This window comes from Mytilus californianus, unplaced genomic scaffold (genome assembly GCF_021869535.1).
Source record: "Mytilus californianus isolate M0D057914Y unplaced genomic scaffold, xbMytCali1.0.p SCAF_8, whole genome shotgun sequence".
Lineage (NCBI taxonomy): Eukaryota > Metazoa > Mollusca > Bivalvia > Mytilida > Mytilidae > Mytilus > Mytilus californianus.
Genome location: NW_026262734.1, coordinates 54,703,090 through 54,715,998, shown reverse-complemented (window position 1 = coordinate 54,715,998; position 12,909 = coordinate 54,703,090). Strand labels below are relative to the sequence as shown.

Genomic DNA, 12,909 nt, shown 5'->3' with positions numbered 1-12,909 from the left:
ATACTTTTGCAATATTAAAATTTGAATAATCGATTGTTTCCGAATTCAAACATTTGAAGTGTATCAGCTAGATATTTACTGATTTTTAATTACTAGGTATTTCATATCAGCTTATACCTTATATTTGAATGGACTTGTTATACTGAGAATTTTTCTTAAATTTTGATTTGTACTTTTGTGAAAAAAAAAACTAAAATATTCATATTCTTGTGGATTAACATAAACTACTCTGTTCTTTCATTTAAGCTTTATGGATTTAATCTAAAGAATAGTATCACTCTTAATGTAGATATGACTGAAATGAGATGATGGGTTTGTCAAAATTCTCCTCAGATAGGGATTTCGATTTTTTTTTCTTCTTATGATCCGACCGGTTACCACTGTTACTCTAGCGTTCAACACGTTTTCATTTTTTTGAAAATTATTTGTATATTGGTTCTTATACAAAATATATGCCTGATATGCAAAGAAAAATTTGCCAGATGGGTATTAGGAATCATTCAATCAAGCGTAGCAAGGCAAATAACGGTTTAAAACTATACTGTAAAACCTAGTGAGACAAAAACCCAACAACATCCATTTTATAACTTTCTCATATATATTTTATAAAGTAGATATGGCATTGGTTTTATTTGCATCGTCTTAGTTGGTCATAAGGCAGAACACGGTCCAGATAGCGTGACTTTGCACAAGCACACAAGTTGATGGGGTTAAACCAGGTATGCATGCACACAACCAAATGTCCTCCTTTTTTCTAGTTAGACCATACGTCATAAATAGTAAATAAAACACAGTAAAAAATCGTTATCAAAAAGGATAACGAATAACCTGATCAATGATTTCGAATTTACGACGTCATCTTTTAATTTAAAGATATTTAAAAAAAATCAATTCTCCTAAAATAAATGTACAAGATAATGATTCTTTTTTATTATTGTTATGTATACTACATTCAAATTGCTACCGAATCGTCTTACCTTACTAGACTGAAATTTAAAACCCCTTTATTTTTCATCAAAGAATCTTTATCATTTTCTTCGTTTTCAACAAACGCTGTATTACATCTAAATTCTTTTTTTTTTTTTTTCTAAATAATTCATATCCAATTAGAAAGATCGTTTTGTCTATTTGACGTTTTCACCATTGCATGATTTTTATGTGCATCTATACTTAGCCACTTTCCGTAAATCAACATTTTCAAATTACATGTATGTCATTTCCAATGGAAATTGCTCATACCATATAGAATTAAGAAGATGTGTTATAATACCAAAGAGTTTAACTATCCATAAGAGACCAAATGATATAGCAGTAAGCAACTATAGTTCACAGTACGGAAATAGCGTATAGTGATCTATAAGAGACATTGGAATGACAAATGTAAAACAATTCAAACGAGAAATCTAACGGCCTGATTTATGTACAAAACAATAAACAAAACACAAATAAGATATACAGTATCAAACGACAAACATCGCAGCCTTCTGACTTGGGACAGACACAACTAGAATGTCGCGAGGTTAAACATGTTAGCTGGCGGTTAGCGGTTTTTCTGTATAAGAATAAGGAGATGTGGTATGATTGCCATTGAAACAATTATCCACCAAATGAATATGGCCTTCAACAATGAGAAAAGACCCATTCCGTATAATCGCTATAAAAGGCCCCGACATGAAAAATCTGAAATAATTCAAATGAAAAAACGAACGGCCTAATTTATAACAAAACAATTAACGAAAAATAAATATGACAGACATAAACCAACGACAACCACTGAACTACAGACTCCTTACTTGTGACAGGCACACGAATGATGTGTGCATATACTGATTTTGTGTCATGTATGAGACTCTATATCCTTTCTTTTCTAAAACATAATGAAAAAAATAAAATAAAAAAGTTTGCATTATAACGCAAAATTTTTGCTTTTTCGTACATCCAGTGTTCATTGCTCACATCATTGCTTCTTACATTCCTTTGCCTTAACGAAAATATTATTGCTTTTAGTGGTTTTTTTTTTTACAATAAAAGTGAAACAGATACATATAATATGTAGTATTTTAATGCATATCATTACATTATATTTTATCTTATATCCTATACATTTCTAGGAGTATCATTGGTTAAAAGCAAACACGTTGATACATTGTCTGTTTAATATGGGGTTAGTGGGCGTGTTCAATTTTAATATACGGAAAGTAACAGTGTTACGTCCCTTTATAAAAACAACAAGAGGTCGAAGAAAAATCTGAAACGTTTCGCCCAAAAAAACTGATGAAGAAATTGATGATGAACGACTGCAAATAAATGCACTTAACACATTAAAGCTAACATTTTGTTATTGTTGACATTTTTTTTGTATAGACAAATGAAATTAGGTTCTTATTATTGAAGACTAAGCCTTGATCATTTGATGAGCCACTAGACTAAAGGCCCCATGTTAAGATAGTCGGTAAGATAAATTTGTTACACAGTGTGCTAGTGACCTAACACGATATATATGGGATCACTAAATTTCATATGGGTTGCGAGAGCTTCACTACCACACTGTGTAACTAATAATATAGCTATTAGGTCAATTACTTTTGTCTACTCCGGATATGTTTCAAAGCAGGAAAAAGCCAATTGTGTGAACGCAAATATTATTATATTATAAAAAATGACAGAAATTTATCATGTTTACTTCCGTCTAATTTTTTCTCGAAATGTATTGTTTAATGTTAACAGCAGCATATAATGTTTTGCATTTATCCAGTTCTCTGAGTACTACATCAAAGAATGCATGTCCTGAAAGATTGCCACCTGTTTATAGGTATGCTGTATTGTACATTTTATTCTATTTTGCATCCCAAAAGTGTTTGTTTAATCTTAATCTATTTTGACGGATAATTGTTTAATGATTTTCCTCTTTTTCAGCCATCAAAACTTTTCCATAGATAGATATAATGTAAAGTGTTGTCCAAACTTTTACGAAAAGGACGACGTCTGTGAACGTGAGTAAAAAGTGTTAAACAGAATTAACAACATCGTTCTTCTTTAATCTTTAATAAATATACACTTTAGAAAAAAAGAATAAAAGTCCAAAGGTTTAATATGTCTTGTCAATTAGATTATTATAGAATGTTAAATTTACTTATGAATATAAATTTATGCATTTTTATAGGCAGATTATCAGTATAAGTAGCTAATGTCTTCAAGAAGGATAACATAACCACTTATATGACTTGTATTATGTTTTCTTTAAGGATACTTTCCAATGCATGTACTCTTCCTTTTACTGCTCAAAATATAAATCTGGAGTTTTCTTACTATTATTGAGCTATCCGAATGTTTTTCATTTTTTCAGCATGTCCAGCTGGGACCTATGGGAGGTCATGTGAGCTTGCATGCATGTTTGGTTATTATGGTAAAGAGTGCAAAGCTACATGCAATTGCAGTCAATTTCAGGAATGCAACAATACATTTGGATGTGTTTGTAAAGCAGGGTATACAGGATATAAATGTGATCAAGGTAAAAGATTGGCGAAAGATACCAGCCAGATATTAAGACTCAAAAATGGAAAACAAACTGATAATGCCATGGCAAAAAACAAAAACCGACGAAAGGCAAACAACAGTATACAAAACACAACATAGAAAACTAAAGACTGAGCAAAACGAACTCCACCAAAAACTGGGGGTGATCTCATGTGCTCCGGAAGGGTAAGCAGATCATACTCCACATGTGGCACCCGTCGTGTTGCTCATGTTAGTACAAATCCGGTAATAAGTCTAATTCGGTAGGTCACATTCGGGAAAGGAGACAGGATTGTAGTTACGACATTAGAAACATATCCGCTATCATCTGTGAAACGGATATTCCGGAACGGTCAACCAACTCGTGATGGCGTCCGTATAAATTTACGGAGAGATGATTTCAACTTCACCACTTGGAACTCTTGGTTTAATACATGAAGCTTCCTTGTGAGCAGCAACCCTCTATCAAGAAAATCATGATAGAAAATGCAAGCCCTGGAGTTCGTATCAACTGGGAGGTATATACTCCGTATGCAGGCGCTGCTGGAATGCTGCTACATAAAAATGGGAAGTTCACAATTGGGAAGCTGAAATCATTTGTCATAAACTTCTGTTTTCAACCGACCCTCATTGTCAAATTCTAGATGTAAGTCAAGATATGAGGCAGACTTAATTGTATCTGTTGTATCCTTTATCTCAAGTTCGATGGGATTGATTCGTTCAACATAGTCACTAAATTTTGAATTATTTAGTGAGAGAACATCATTTATGTAGCGGAAAGTTAAGTTAAAGGATACTGCTAACTTCTTTTCTTTCTTCCAAAGAAGTTCCTGTATGAAGTTAGCCTCATCTGAATAAAGGTACAAGTCGGCAAGAAGAGGGGTGCAGTTGTTTCCCATGGGAATGCCGATTGTTTGTTGAAAAACACGTCCTCCAAACAAAGTAGGATTTATCCCTCCCTAAGACAAGATACTTGTATCTACGTTGGCTATTCATTTTTATGAAACAAAGCAAGACCAACTCTTTCAATTTGTCTTTTAGTTCGGAATGGGGAATACTTGTGAATAGTGTAGAAGAGTCAAATGTTTTAATACTATTGCAAGATGAAAGAGTCTTAGATTGTATGTACTCTTAAAGATCTTTGGAATTTTTTGGTACCCACATCTGATAAAATTGATGTTGATTATTCAGAAAGAGGTTTCGTGGAGCATTTGGAAGATCCAGCAATATACCGTTGTTTGTAAGGACACTTATGTAGTTTAGATATCCAATACAGTGATGGAAGATCCAGTTCATCATCTTTGGTGAAATTCCAAAGGAACATAGAACAGACCTATGTTTATCCAGGATTTCCTCTTTAGTAAGTGTCGTGGGGGTATATTTTGAGTTTCCAAGTAAATTGTCAAAACTTATTCATTTATCAAGCAGTTTATGTAATGTGATTTACACACAAAAACGATGTGGGGACAACATCATATTTGTCATGGAGGTACGACAAGTGTTTAGCAACATTTGGGTCTTTAAAGATTGATGTAGCATGGGTATTAATAGACCAATTCGGTTTATTAATTCTGATTTGTATTAACGACCTCACAGCCTTAATCCATTCGGAAAGTGTATCTACGTCTTCTTTCTCGCGTTTAACCCATTGCCTGGCATAATCCTCGACTGAATCCATAACTATTTTGAAGTTGTGTTTCCAATTGATGGATTTGAGCTCACGATATTTCGGTAAATAATGCATCGAATAGAATTTAATTTTGTTAATAATTAGAACCACAAAAAAATGATGATACACTGGTATATAGTATTGATAATAGTATACGACCTGGTCTCTAGGCCATTTTTTTGTAATTTGGATTAAAAGTATATATATTAAAAGGAGTAACGATTTGTTATGAAAGTTTGTATGGTTAGAATGCATGATAACTATGTATGCTCAATGGAAAAAGAGACATTGTTTTTTATTGAAATATTGTATATTTTGTATGCAAGCTATTAGCGCCAAAGAGAATAAAAAGCGCAATACTCAAAATATCTTTAACTCGAACAGACCCTTAACTGAAGACATTTGAAGTGCGTCAGTGGAGTGACTAACACAAGACCCAAAAAACTAAATGACATCGTGAGGTCAACTGATGTCTTATGAATAATTAATTATTAATATATATTAAGTTTTATAATTTATGTGTATACTATCAGTTAAATTGCTATGTATCAGCCATCCGTGACAATATGGATAGCAATCACGGATACACAGGCTTTATTAAAACCACAGAGAAAAAAATGAATTAACAATTCTAAAAGTTTCTTTTCACTATCACGCACAATATCAAAGCTTAATACGGTATAATTTGTTATCTAATTAAAATTGAGAATGGAAATGGGGAATGTGTCAAAGAGACAACAACCCGACAATAGAACAGACAACAGCAGAAGGTCACCAACAGGTCTTCAATGCAGCGAGAAATTCCCGCACCCGGAGGCGTCCTTCAGCTGGCCCCTAAACAAATATATATACTAGTTCAGTGATAATGAACGCCATACTTAACTCCAAATTGTACACAAGAAACTAAAATTTAAAATAATACAAGACTGACAAAGGCTAGAGGCTCCTGACTTGGGACAGGCGCAAAAATGCGGCGGGGTTTAACATGTTTATGAGATCTCAACCCTCCCCCTATACCTCTAGCCAATGTAGAAAAGTAAACGCATAACAATACGCACATTAAAATTCAGTTCAAGAGAAGTCCGAGTCTGATGTCAGAAGATGTAAACAAAGAAAATAAACAAAATGACAATAATACATAAATAACAACAGACTACTAGCAGTTAACTGACATGCCAGCTCCAGACTTCAATTAAACTGATTGAAAGATTATGTCTTCATCATATGAATATCAGGCACAATCCTTCCCGTTAGGGGTTTAGTATCATACCATCATAACATATATATGAGAAGAACATAACCCGTGTCATGCCAACAACTGGTTTTTAAATAAATGTGTTTAGTGCCGATGCAAAGACCCTATAAGTGAATCAATATTAACGCCAAAATATGCAATCTTTAATGACCTGACAACAGTATCGTAACTATATCCCTTCTTAATAAGTCTATTTAAAGGTTTTGTTAGCTTCAGAGGTGAATACTGACATTTTTGTGCTTTATAAAGAATATTTCCATAAAAAATTGGATGTGTAATACCTGAACGTATAAGAAGTCTGCATGTTGAGCTATATTTACGAATGATGTCCTTATACCGATGATAAAATTTAGTAAATGTTCTGACTAGTTTGTGATATCGAAAACCCTGGTGTAATAATTTTTCAGTAATACATAAATTTCTCTCGTTAAAATCTAAAACATTGTTACATACACGAGCGAATCGTACAAGTTGAGATATATAAACACCGTAAGATGGTGACAAGGGAACGTCACCATCTAAAAATGGATAATTAACGATAGGAAATGAAAAATCATCTCTTTTATCATATATTTTAGTATTAAGCTTTCCGCTAATGATATAGATATCAAGATCGAGGAAAGTGCAGTGGTCATTGTTAGTATTAGCTTTATTTAAAGTAAGTTCAACAGGATAATTTTCTTTAGTGTACATACTGAAGTCGTCATTATTGAGAGCCAAAATATCATCCAAAAATCTAAAAGTATTATTGAATTTGTGTATCAGATGTTGTTTCGATGGGTCTTTGCTGATTTTTGTCATAAATTGTAACTCATAGCAATACAAAAAAGGTCCGCAATAAGTGGTGCACAGTTAGTCCCCATTGGGATTCCGATAACCTGACGATATACGGAATCTCCAAAGCGAACAAAAATGTTATCTAGTAAAAATTCAAGGGCATATATAGTATCAAAGCATGTCCAATTGACATAGTTTTTTTGTTTATTGCTACTAAAAAATGACCTAAAAGAGTTTGAACATATATATTCACATTCTGACTTTTTAAATGCCCATTTAATTAGGTGTGTCAATTTTTTCTTAATGAGAATGTGAGGCAATGTGGTATATAGGGTAGAAAAATCAAAACTTTGAACAGATTCAAAATCACCAATATATGCATGCAATTTATCAAGTACTTCCAACGAGTTCTTGACACTCCAAAAGTAAATAATTCCACTATTTTCGAAGGCCTTATTTGAAAAATTTAGTACCAAGTGTACTGGTAAGAAGAAAAGACAATTTAGTAGTGGAACAATGGCTTGAAGACGAAATGAATCTATATTTGTAAGGTGTTTTGTGTAGCTTCGGAAGCCAATACATAGTTGGGACTTTCATTGTATTTGGTTCTGCTTGTAAAGCGGTAGCTAAAAGTTTATGTTTGTTACAGATGTCGTTTTCTGAAAATGGAGTCAGTTGGAATGTTGGTGAATTGGTGATTTCTTTTTTCAGAACCTCAATGTAAAATTTACGTCAAACAATAATAATATTATTAGCAGCTTTATCGGCCGGGACAAAAACAAATTCCTTGGCTAGTTCTTTTAGTTTATGTTTGATACGAGAAATAGGTTTATTGTGGTTATTGTTAAGAGTAAAATGTTCTTTGAAATGTTGAATACGTATATCAACTATGTTCATTACTGATTTAAAAAAAGAGTCCAAAGATTTTTTGTCAGCTTTTTCCCGTTTTATCCATTTCAAACCGTAAGTATGGAGTGAGTCGTGGATGATATTACGACACTCATTCCAATTAATAATTGACGGGGGACGATATTTAGGTCCTTTACTGAGGAATGATTTTAACTCTCGGTCTTGAACGATGTTAAGATCTCCTATTATAACATGGGAAATGGGTCCATAAATGTATTCGGAATTACTGCAATTACATGAAGTAGGTGTATTTTCACTGATATTAACATCTTTACACAATTGGCTATAATTAAACACAAATTTCCGTGTAGATTTCTTGTAAATATAACAAATAAGAGGGAGCTCAGTATTATCAAAATATCCCGGAATTTGTTCTTTAACAGAATGGTCGTTAAAAATACCGGCAATATTTACAAAATCAAAACCTTTATTGACATACTTTATTTTAATAAACTGTTTTTTATGATCTTCAGGGCGATCAATTGGGAAACAGTTTAGAATAACAATATGCCATTATAATTTGAACGATTTCATACTTAGGACTGCTATATAAAATTGTGTTGCAATCCTCTAAAATTTTATTTAACTTATTAACAGGTAATGAACAGAGCTTTGTTAACAGATAATGTCTGCCGTTGTTTTTTGAAATAGAAATTAGGTCCGAAATATTGGTATGATTGGTCCGAAATTTTCTTTGATTACGATTTTTTCTACGACCATGAGAACGGTTTTTACGAACAGTTTTAGAAACTATATCCAAAATGTTAACAGAATCGGTTCTTGATATATTACCAATTCCCATGATATTATCATTAAGACCTAGAGGGTAGACTGTCTGTAATTTTTTAATCCAATTTAATTCAATTATTTTCCGCGATCGTACAAACTTTGAATGAGATTCACCAGGCTGCTTATTTACTACTTCTAAAGGTTGAACTGCTAAATATTTAATAGGATGATTGTGCTTCTTAAGGTGTTGATAAATGATACTTTTGAATTTATTGGGTCTTTTAAAACGATACAGATGTTCTTGAGTGCGTTTAGATAAATATCGTCCAGTTTCACCTACGTACTGAATACCGCATCCCGGTTTGTTTCATGTGAGTAAATAAATTATACTGTTTGTTTTTCAAGTTATATCAGTTTCAAAATTTAAAGAAAATGTGCGACCATTAAACATGGACCTTACCGTATTGTTGGTGGAAAGACGGGGACATGTAAGTCATGTTTTGGCATGACACTTATCGATAGAAGGGTAACCACGATTTTAATTGTTAAAAATGTTAGCGATAATAGTGTTTTTTGTTACGTAATATCCGTTTTTTAGATTAATTTAAGAGCTTTTCCTGTACTGTCCATACATAATATAAAACATTATACTATTTTTATCAAATTAATTTAGGGTTCACTGAGGGCATGAGAACAAATATATCTATTTTGAACTTGACACTGCATGCAGTATTACAAAAGTATTTTTATATTAAAAAAAAATACTTGTTACATGTATACAAAACTCTGTTATCTCATTTATAACCATGTTGCCTGTTTTTCAATGGTTCTGTTTATTTCATTTCATAGATACGGCGCTATTTTAACCTGTTCGGCATGCTTATAAATGTTCGTATCAATTTTCTTGGAAATTGAGATGCTTCAATGTCAATCTTTATATTAACACAAAACCTAACTACAACTTAGAGTTGTATTTCAAACTACGTGACCATACTTTGAACTGTGAATCTGAATTACAAAGAAACAACAAAATCATACACATCCATTTTCCCCGAAACTATAACTTCGATTTATCCTTTATCCTCAAACTAAATAAGACGTTCCAACTTATTGGTGAAACTATAACATTTTCAAAACCAAGAACTGAGACTTTAACTTTGAAACCACAAGTCAAACTCCAAAAACTGAATCGGAAGTTCCCGAGACACCTAGTCTCTGAGATACAACTGAGGTCTCTGAAACAGTTTAGTCTCTTTACTTTTATACATACATCCTGTTCGCGAAAATGCGACAATTTCCATGAAAAAATAACAGAGTAACCCTGTAGCTTTAAACTATGGTAAAAACTTGTTTGGATCAAACGCCAAACTTTAACTCTGTGGTCTAAGTTTTTTAAATTACTTCCTACGTGTGAGTTCAGTGTTCTTCTTTGACCTTCGGTAATTCAAACAACTGACAACCAGGTATTTTAAAGCTTGTGTATAATTTACGTATATACTTAAAGTACGGATCTCGGAGAACAAACTCCTGGGAAAATATGAAACCCAGAGTGTTTTGTTCACAGTTTTCAATGTGAGGTAGGGCACAACACTTTGCAAGAGAGTTAACATTATGGCAAGGTTTCTTAAAAATGCACAGAGCGTGAAACACGAGGCATGGAATTTAACGTCCTAACGAGTACGCGGAAATGTACACCCTGAACATCAGATGGACGCCATTCTTTATCATGGGGTTTTAATGCCTTAACAGAAGGAGTCAAGGGTGACCATATATTTATTCCCAAGTAAACGCTGGAGTCTTTGTACCTTAAAACATTTCTGTTGTTATGTGCTGTCTTCTATATTTACGTATACGCCATATCCTCTTTTCCTCCACTTATCAACAACATTAAATGTTAATGCTGGCAGCAGTTGATACCAAATGAATGACTATTCTATATTAGTACGTTTATTGAGTGTTATCCATGTATGAGTTTAGTACCTGTCAAAATGAGGATTTTTCAAAATTCTTTTAAGGTATAACCTCTGCGGACAGTACTGTTACAACTATTATTGCTACTGACTTTTCAAGTGAAGCTATCATTATTGAGGAAACAGCAGTCAAAAGCAGTGGTAGGTAGAAGCAACAATTTATTGAGTTTGAATAATTACAATTAATAAGTGTCACCTATTTTGGAAAATAACTACAATTACAAAAAAACTAGGACAACATCATCAACAAAGTTACTTTTATTTATCTGCGATACCTTGGAAAATTAAAAGTCGGAATGCAAATTTTCCATTAATCACATAGTACTAGTAAGTAGAATATAGAATGGAAACAGGGCATTAGTTCAAGAGACGACAACTCGACTAAAGAACAGAAAACAGCTCAAGGCCAACAATGGGTCTGCAATGCAGCAAGTAAATCAAGAGGCGGGCTTAAGCTGACCCCTAAACAATAATACATACTAGTTCAGCGAAATGGACGCCAGACTTAACTCCAAAACCGAAAAAAAAACACCAAAAACCTACAAAGACTAGAGGTTCTTGACTTGGGACGGCGGGATTAAACATGTTTTGTGAGTGTTTTTACATTTGCATGTTCACTTAATCTATCATTATTGATTTTCACTATTTAATTGTAGGACCATCTAATAAGGAATGGCTATTGTATTCTCTTTGTATTGCTGGCGTTATAATGTTGACTGCATTAACTCATCTATTACGTTATTACAAAAAGCGAAAATCATCTAAATTAAGACCTTTATGCAACAATAAAGATGTGGTTTTGGAATCAACCATAACTTCTCCATTTACTGGCGTCTATGATGAAATTGACGAAAACGTTTTAACAGATAACACGGAAGGTTTATACGTCACAACATCATCAATTTATAATGAACCTGTTTACTTTGTTCCACAAGAGAGTACGTCTATTTCAACAGATTATCTTGATCCTGTTTTTGCAGCTGAAGAAGAAGGAGACAATTCGAAAGACCAAATATATAAAAAAAGATAGCATTTCAAATTGTTCCTTCGTTTCAAACGCTAGTGTCCCAAAAATGACCGAAAATGTGAGTCCTTCTCAATTTATGGAAAATCTGCATGAACATTTACAAGAAGTACCTGTGATGGTTCATCAGTGTATTGAAAGTTCATCAGGGTCTAATGAAGACGCTACTGGTACTAAATATTCTCATGTGTATCAACCGCTACAAAAAGACGGACAGATGAGAAGTAACGAGTATGAACAATTACGAATGCAGGAAAGTGTGACAGTAAATGATGCAACATTGCAGGCAGTTATTCAATCTATATATGGAACCAGTGAATTACAAAATTGCATATACCAGTATGCCGGATCTGACAAAACAATAAACAGTTGCAATGCAATGAAAATCCTTAAAGATAATCCGTCAGATCACGATAAGCTGACGACAGGTGACAAGAAACAGCGTGATGCTTTTGAGTATAAAGAAAGTCCAGGGAATTATAATTTAAACAATGCTATCTGTTCTCAAGTAGACGACAATATTAACTCAAACAACTATGCAAATCCTTGTTATTACAAAATGTAATTATGCTGAGATTTTAAATCAAGGTCTAAAATGGTTTTCCTATCATCAATTGTCATAAATCCATCGATATATGCAAATTGAATTAAAAAACAAAAATGAGGCAATCGCATCCGACAAGAGCTAAAACGGTTCGTCAAAAGGGTTAAATGTCTCCTGCTGTGCTTGTATCACCTGTCATGAACATCCACGTTCAGTCAAAAAAAATAATCTGGAGTAGGACACACTCGGAAAATTTACAAATCAGACGAGAATTTTGGAATCTTAAGATAACACTATGACAGTCATAATTATTAACGTCTGTTATCTAGGTGACCAGCCGGAATACTCTCTCCCATGGAGTATAGAAATATATGTTTAACGCAACGAAGTTATACATATTTATATTTTATATTCTATACGATATACTACATTCCAGTTATAAATATTGTGATCAATATCTTAAAATTTCAATGTTACTCCTTTCATTTCTAAAGCAATTTAAACGTCTAAAAGTAT

The 12,909-nt window shown here is 33.1% G+C and overlaps 1 protein-coding gene across 1 annotated transcript; it reads left to right on the top strand.

Moving 5' to 3' along the window:
- Nucleotides 1-2,698: 2,698 nt before the first annotated feature.
- LOC127711522 (cell death abnormality protein 1-like) lies at nucleotides 2,699-11,855 on the top strand. The gene is made up of 5 exons (XM_052217603.1): nucleotides 2,699-2,812; nucleotides 2,917-2,993; nucleotides 3,347-3,511; nucleotides 10,871-10,966; nucleotides 11,482-11,855. Exons 1-5 carry the CDS (start codon nucleotides 2,706-2,708, stop codon nucleotides 11,853-11,855), a joined length of 819 nt encoding a protein of 272 aa, XP_052073563.1. The 5' UTR covers nucleotides 2,699-2,705.
- The last annotated feature ends 1,054 nt before the right edge of the window (nucleotides 11,856-12,909 follow it).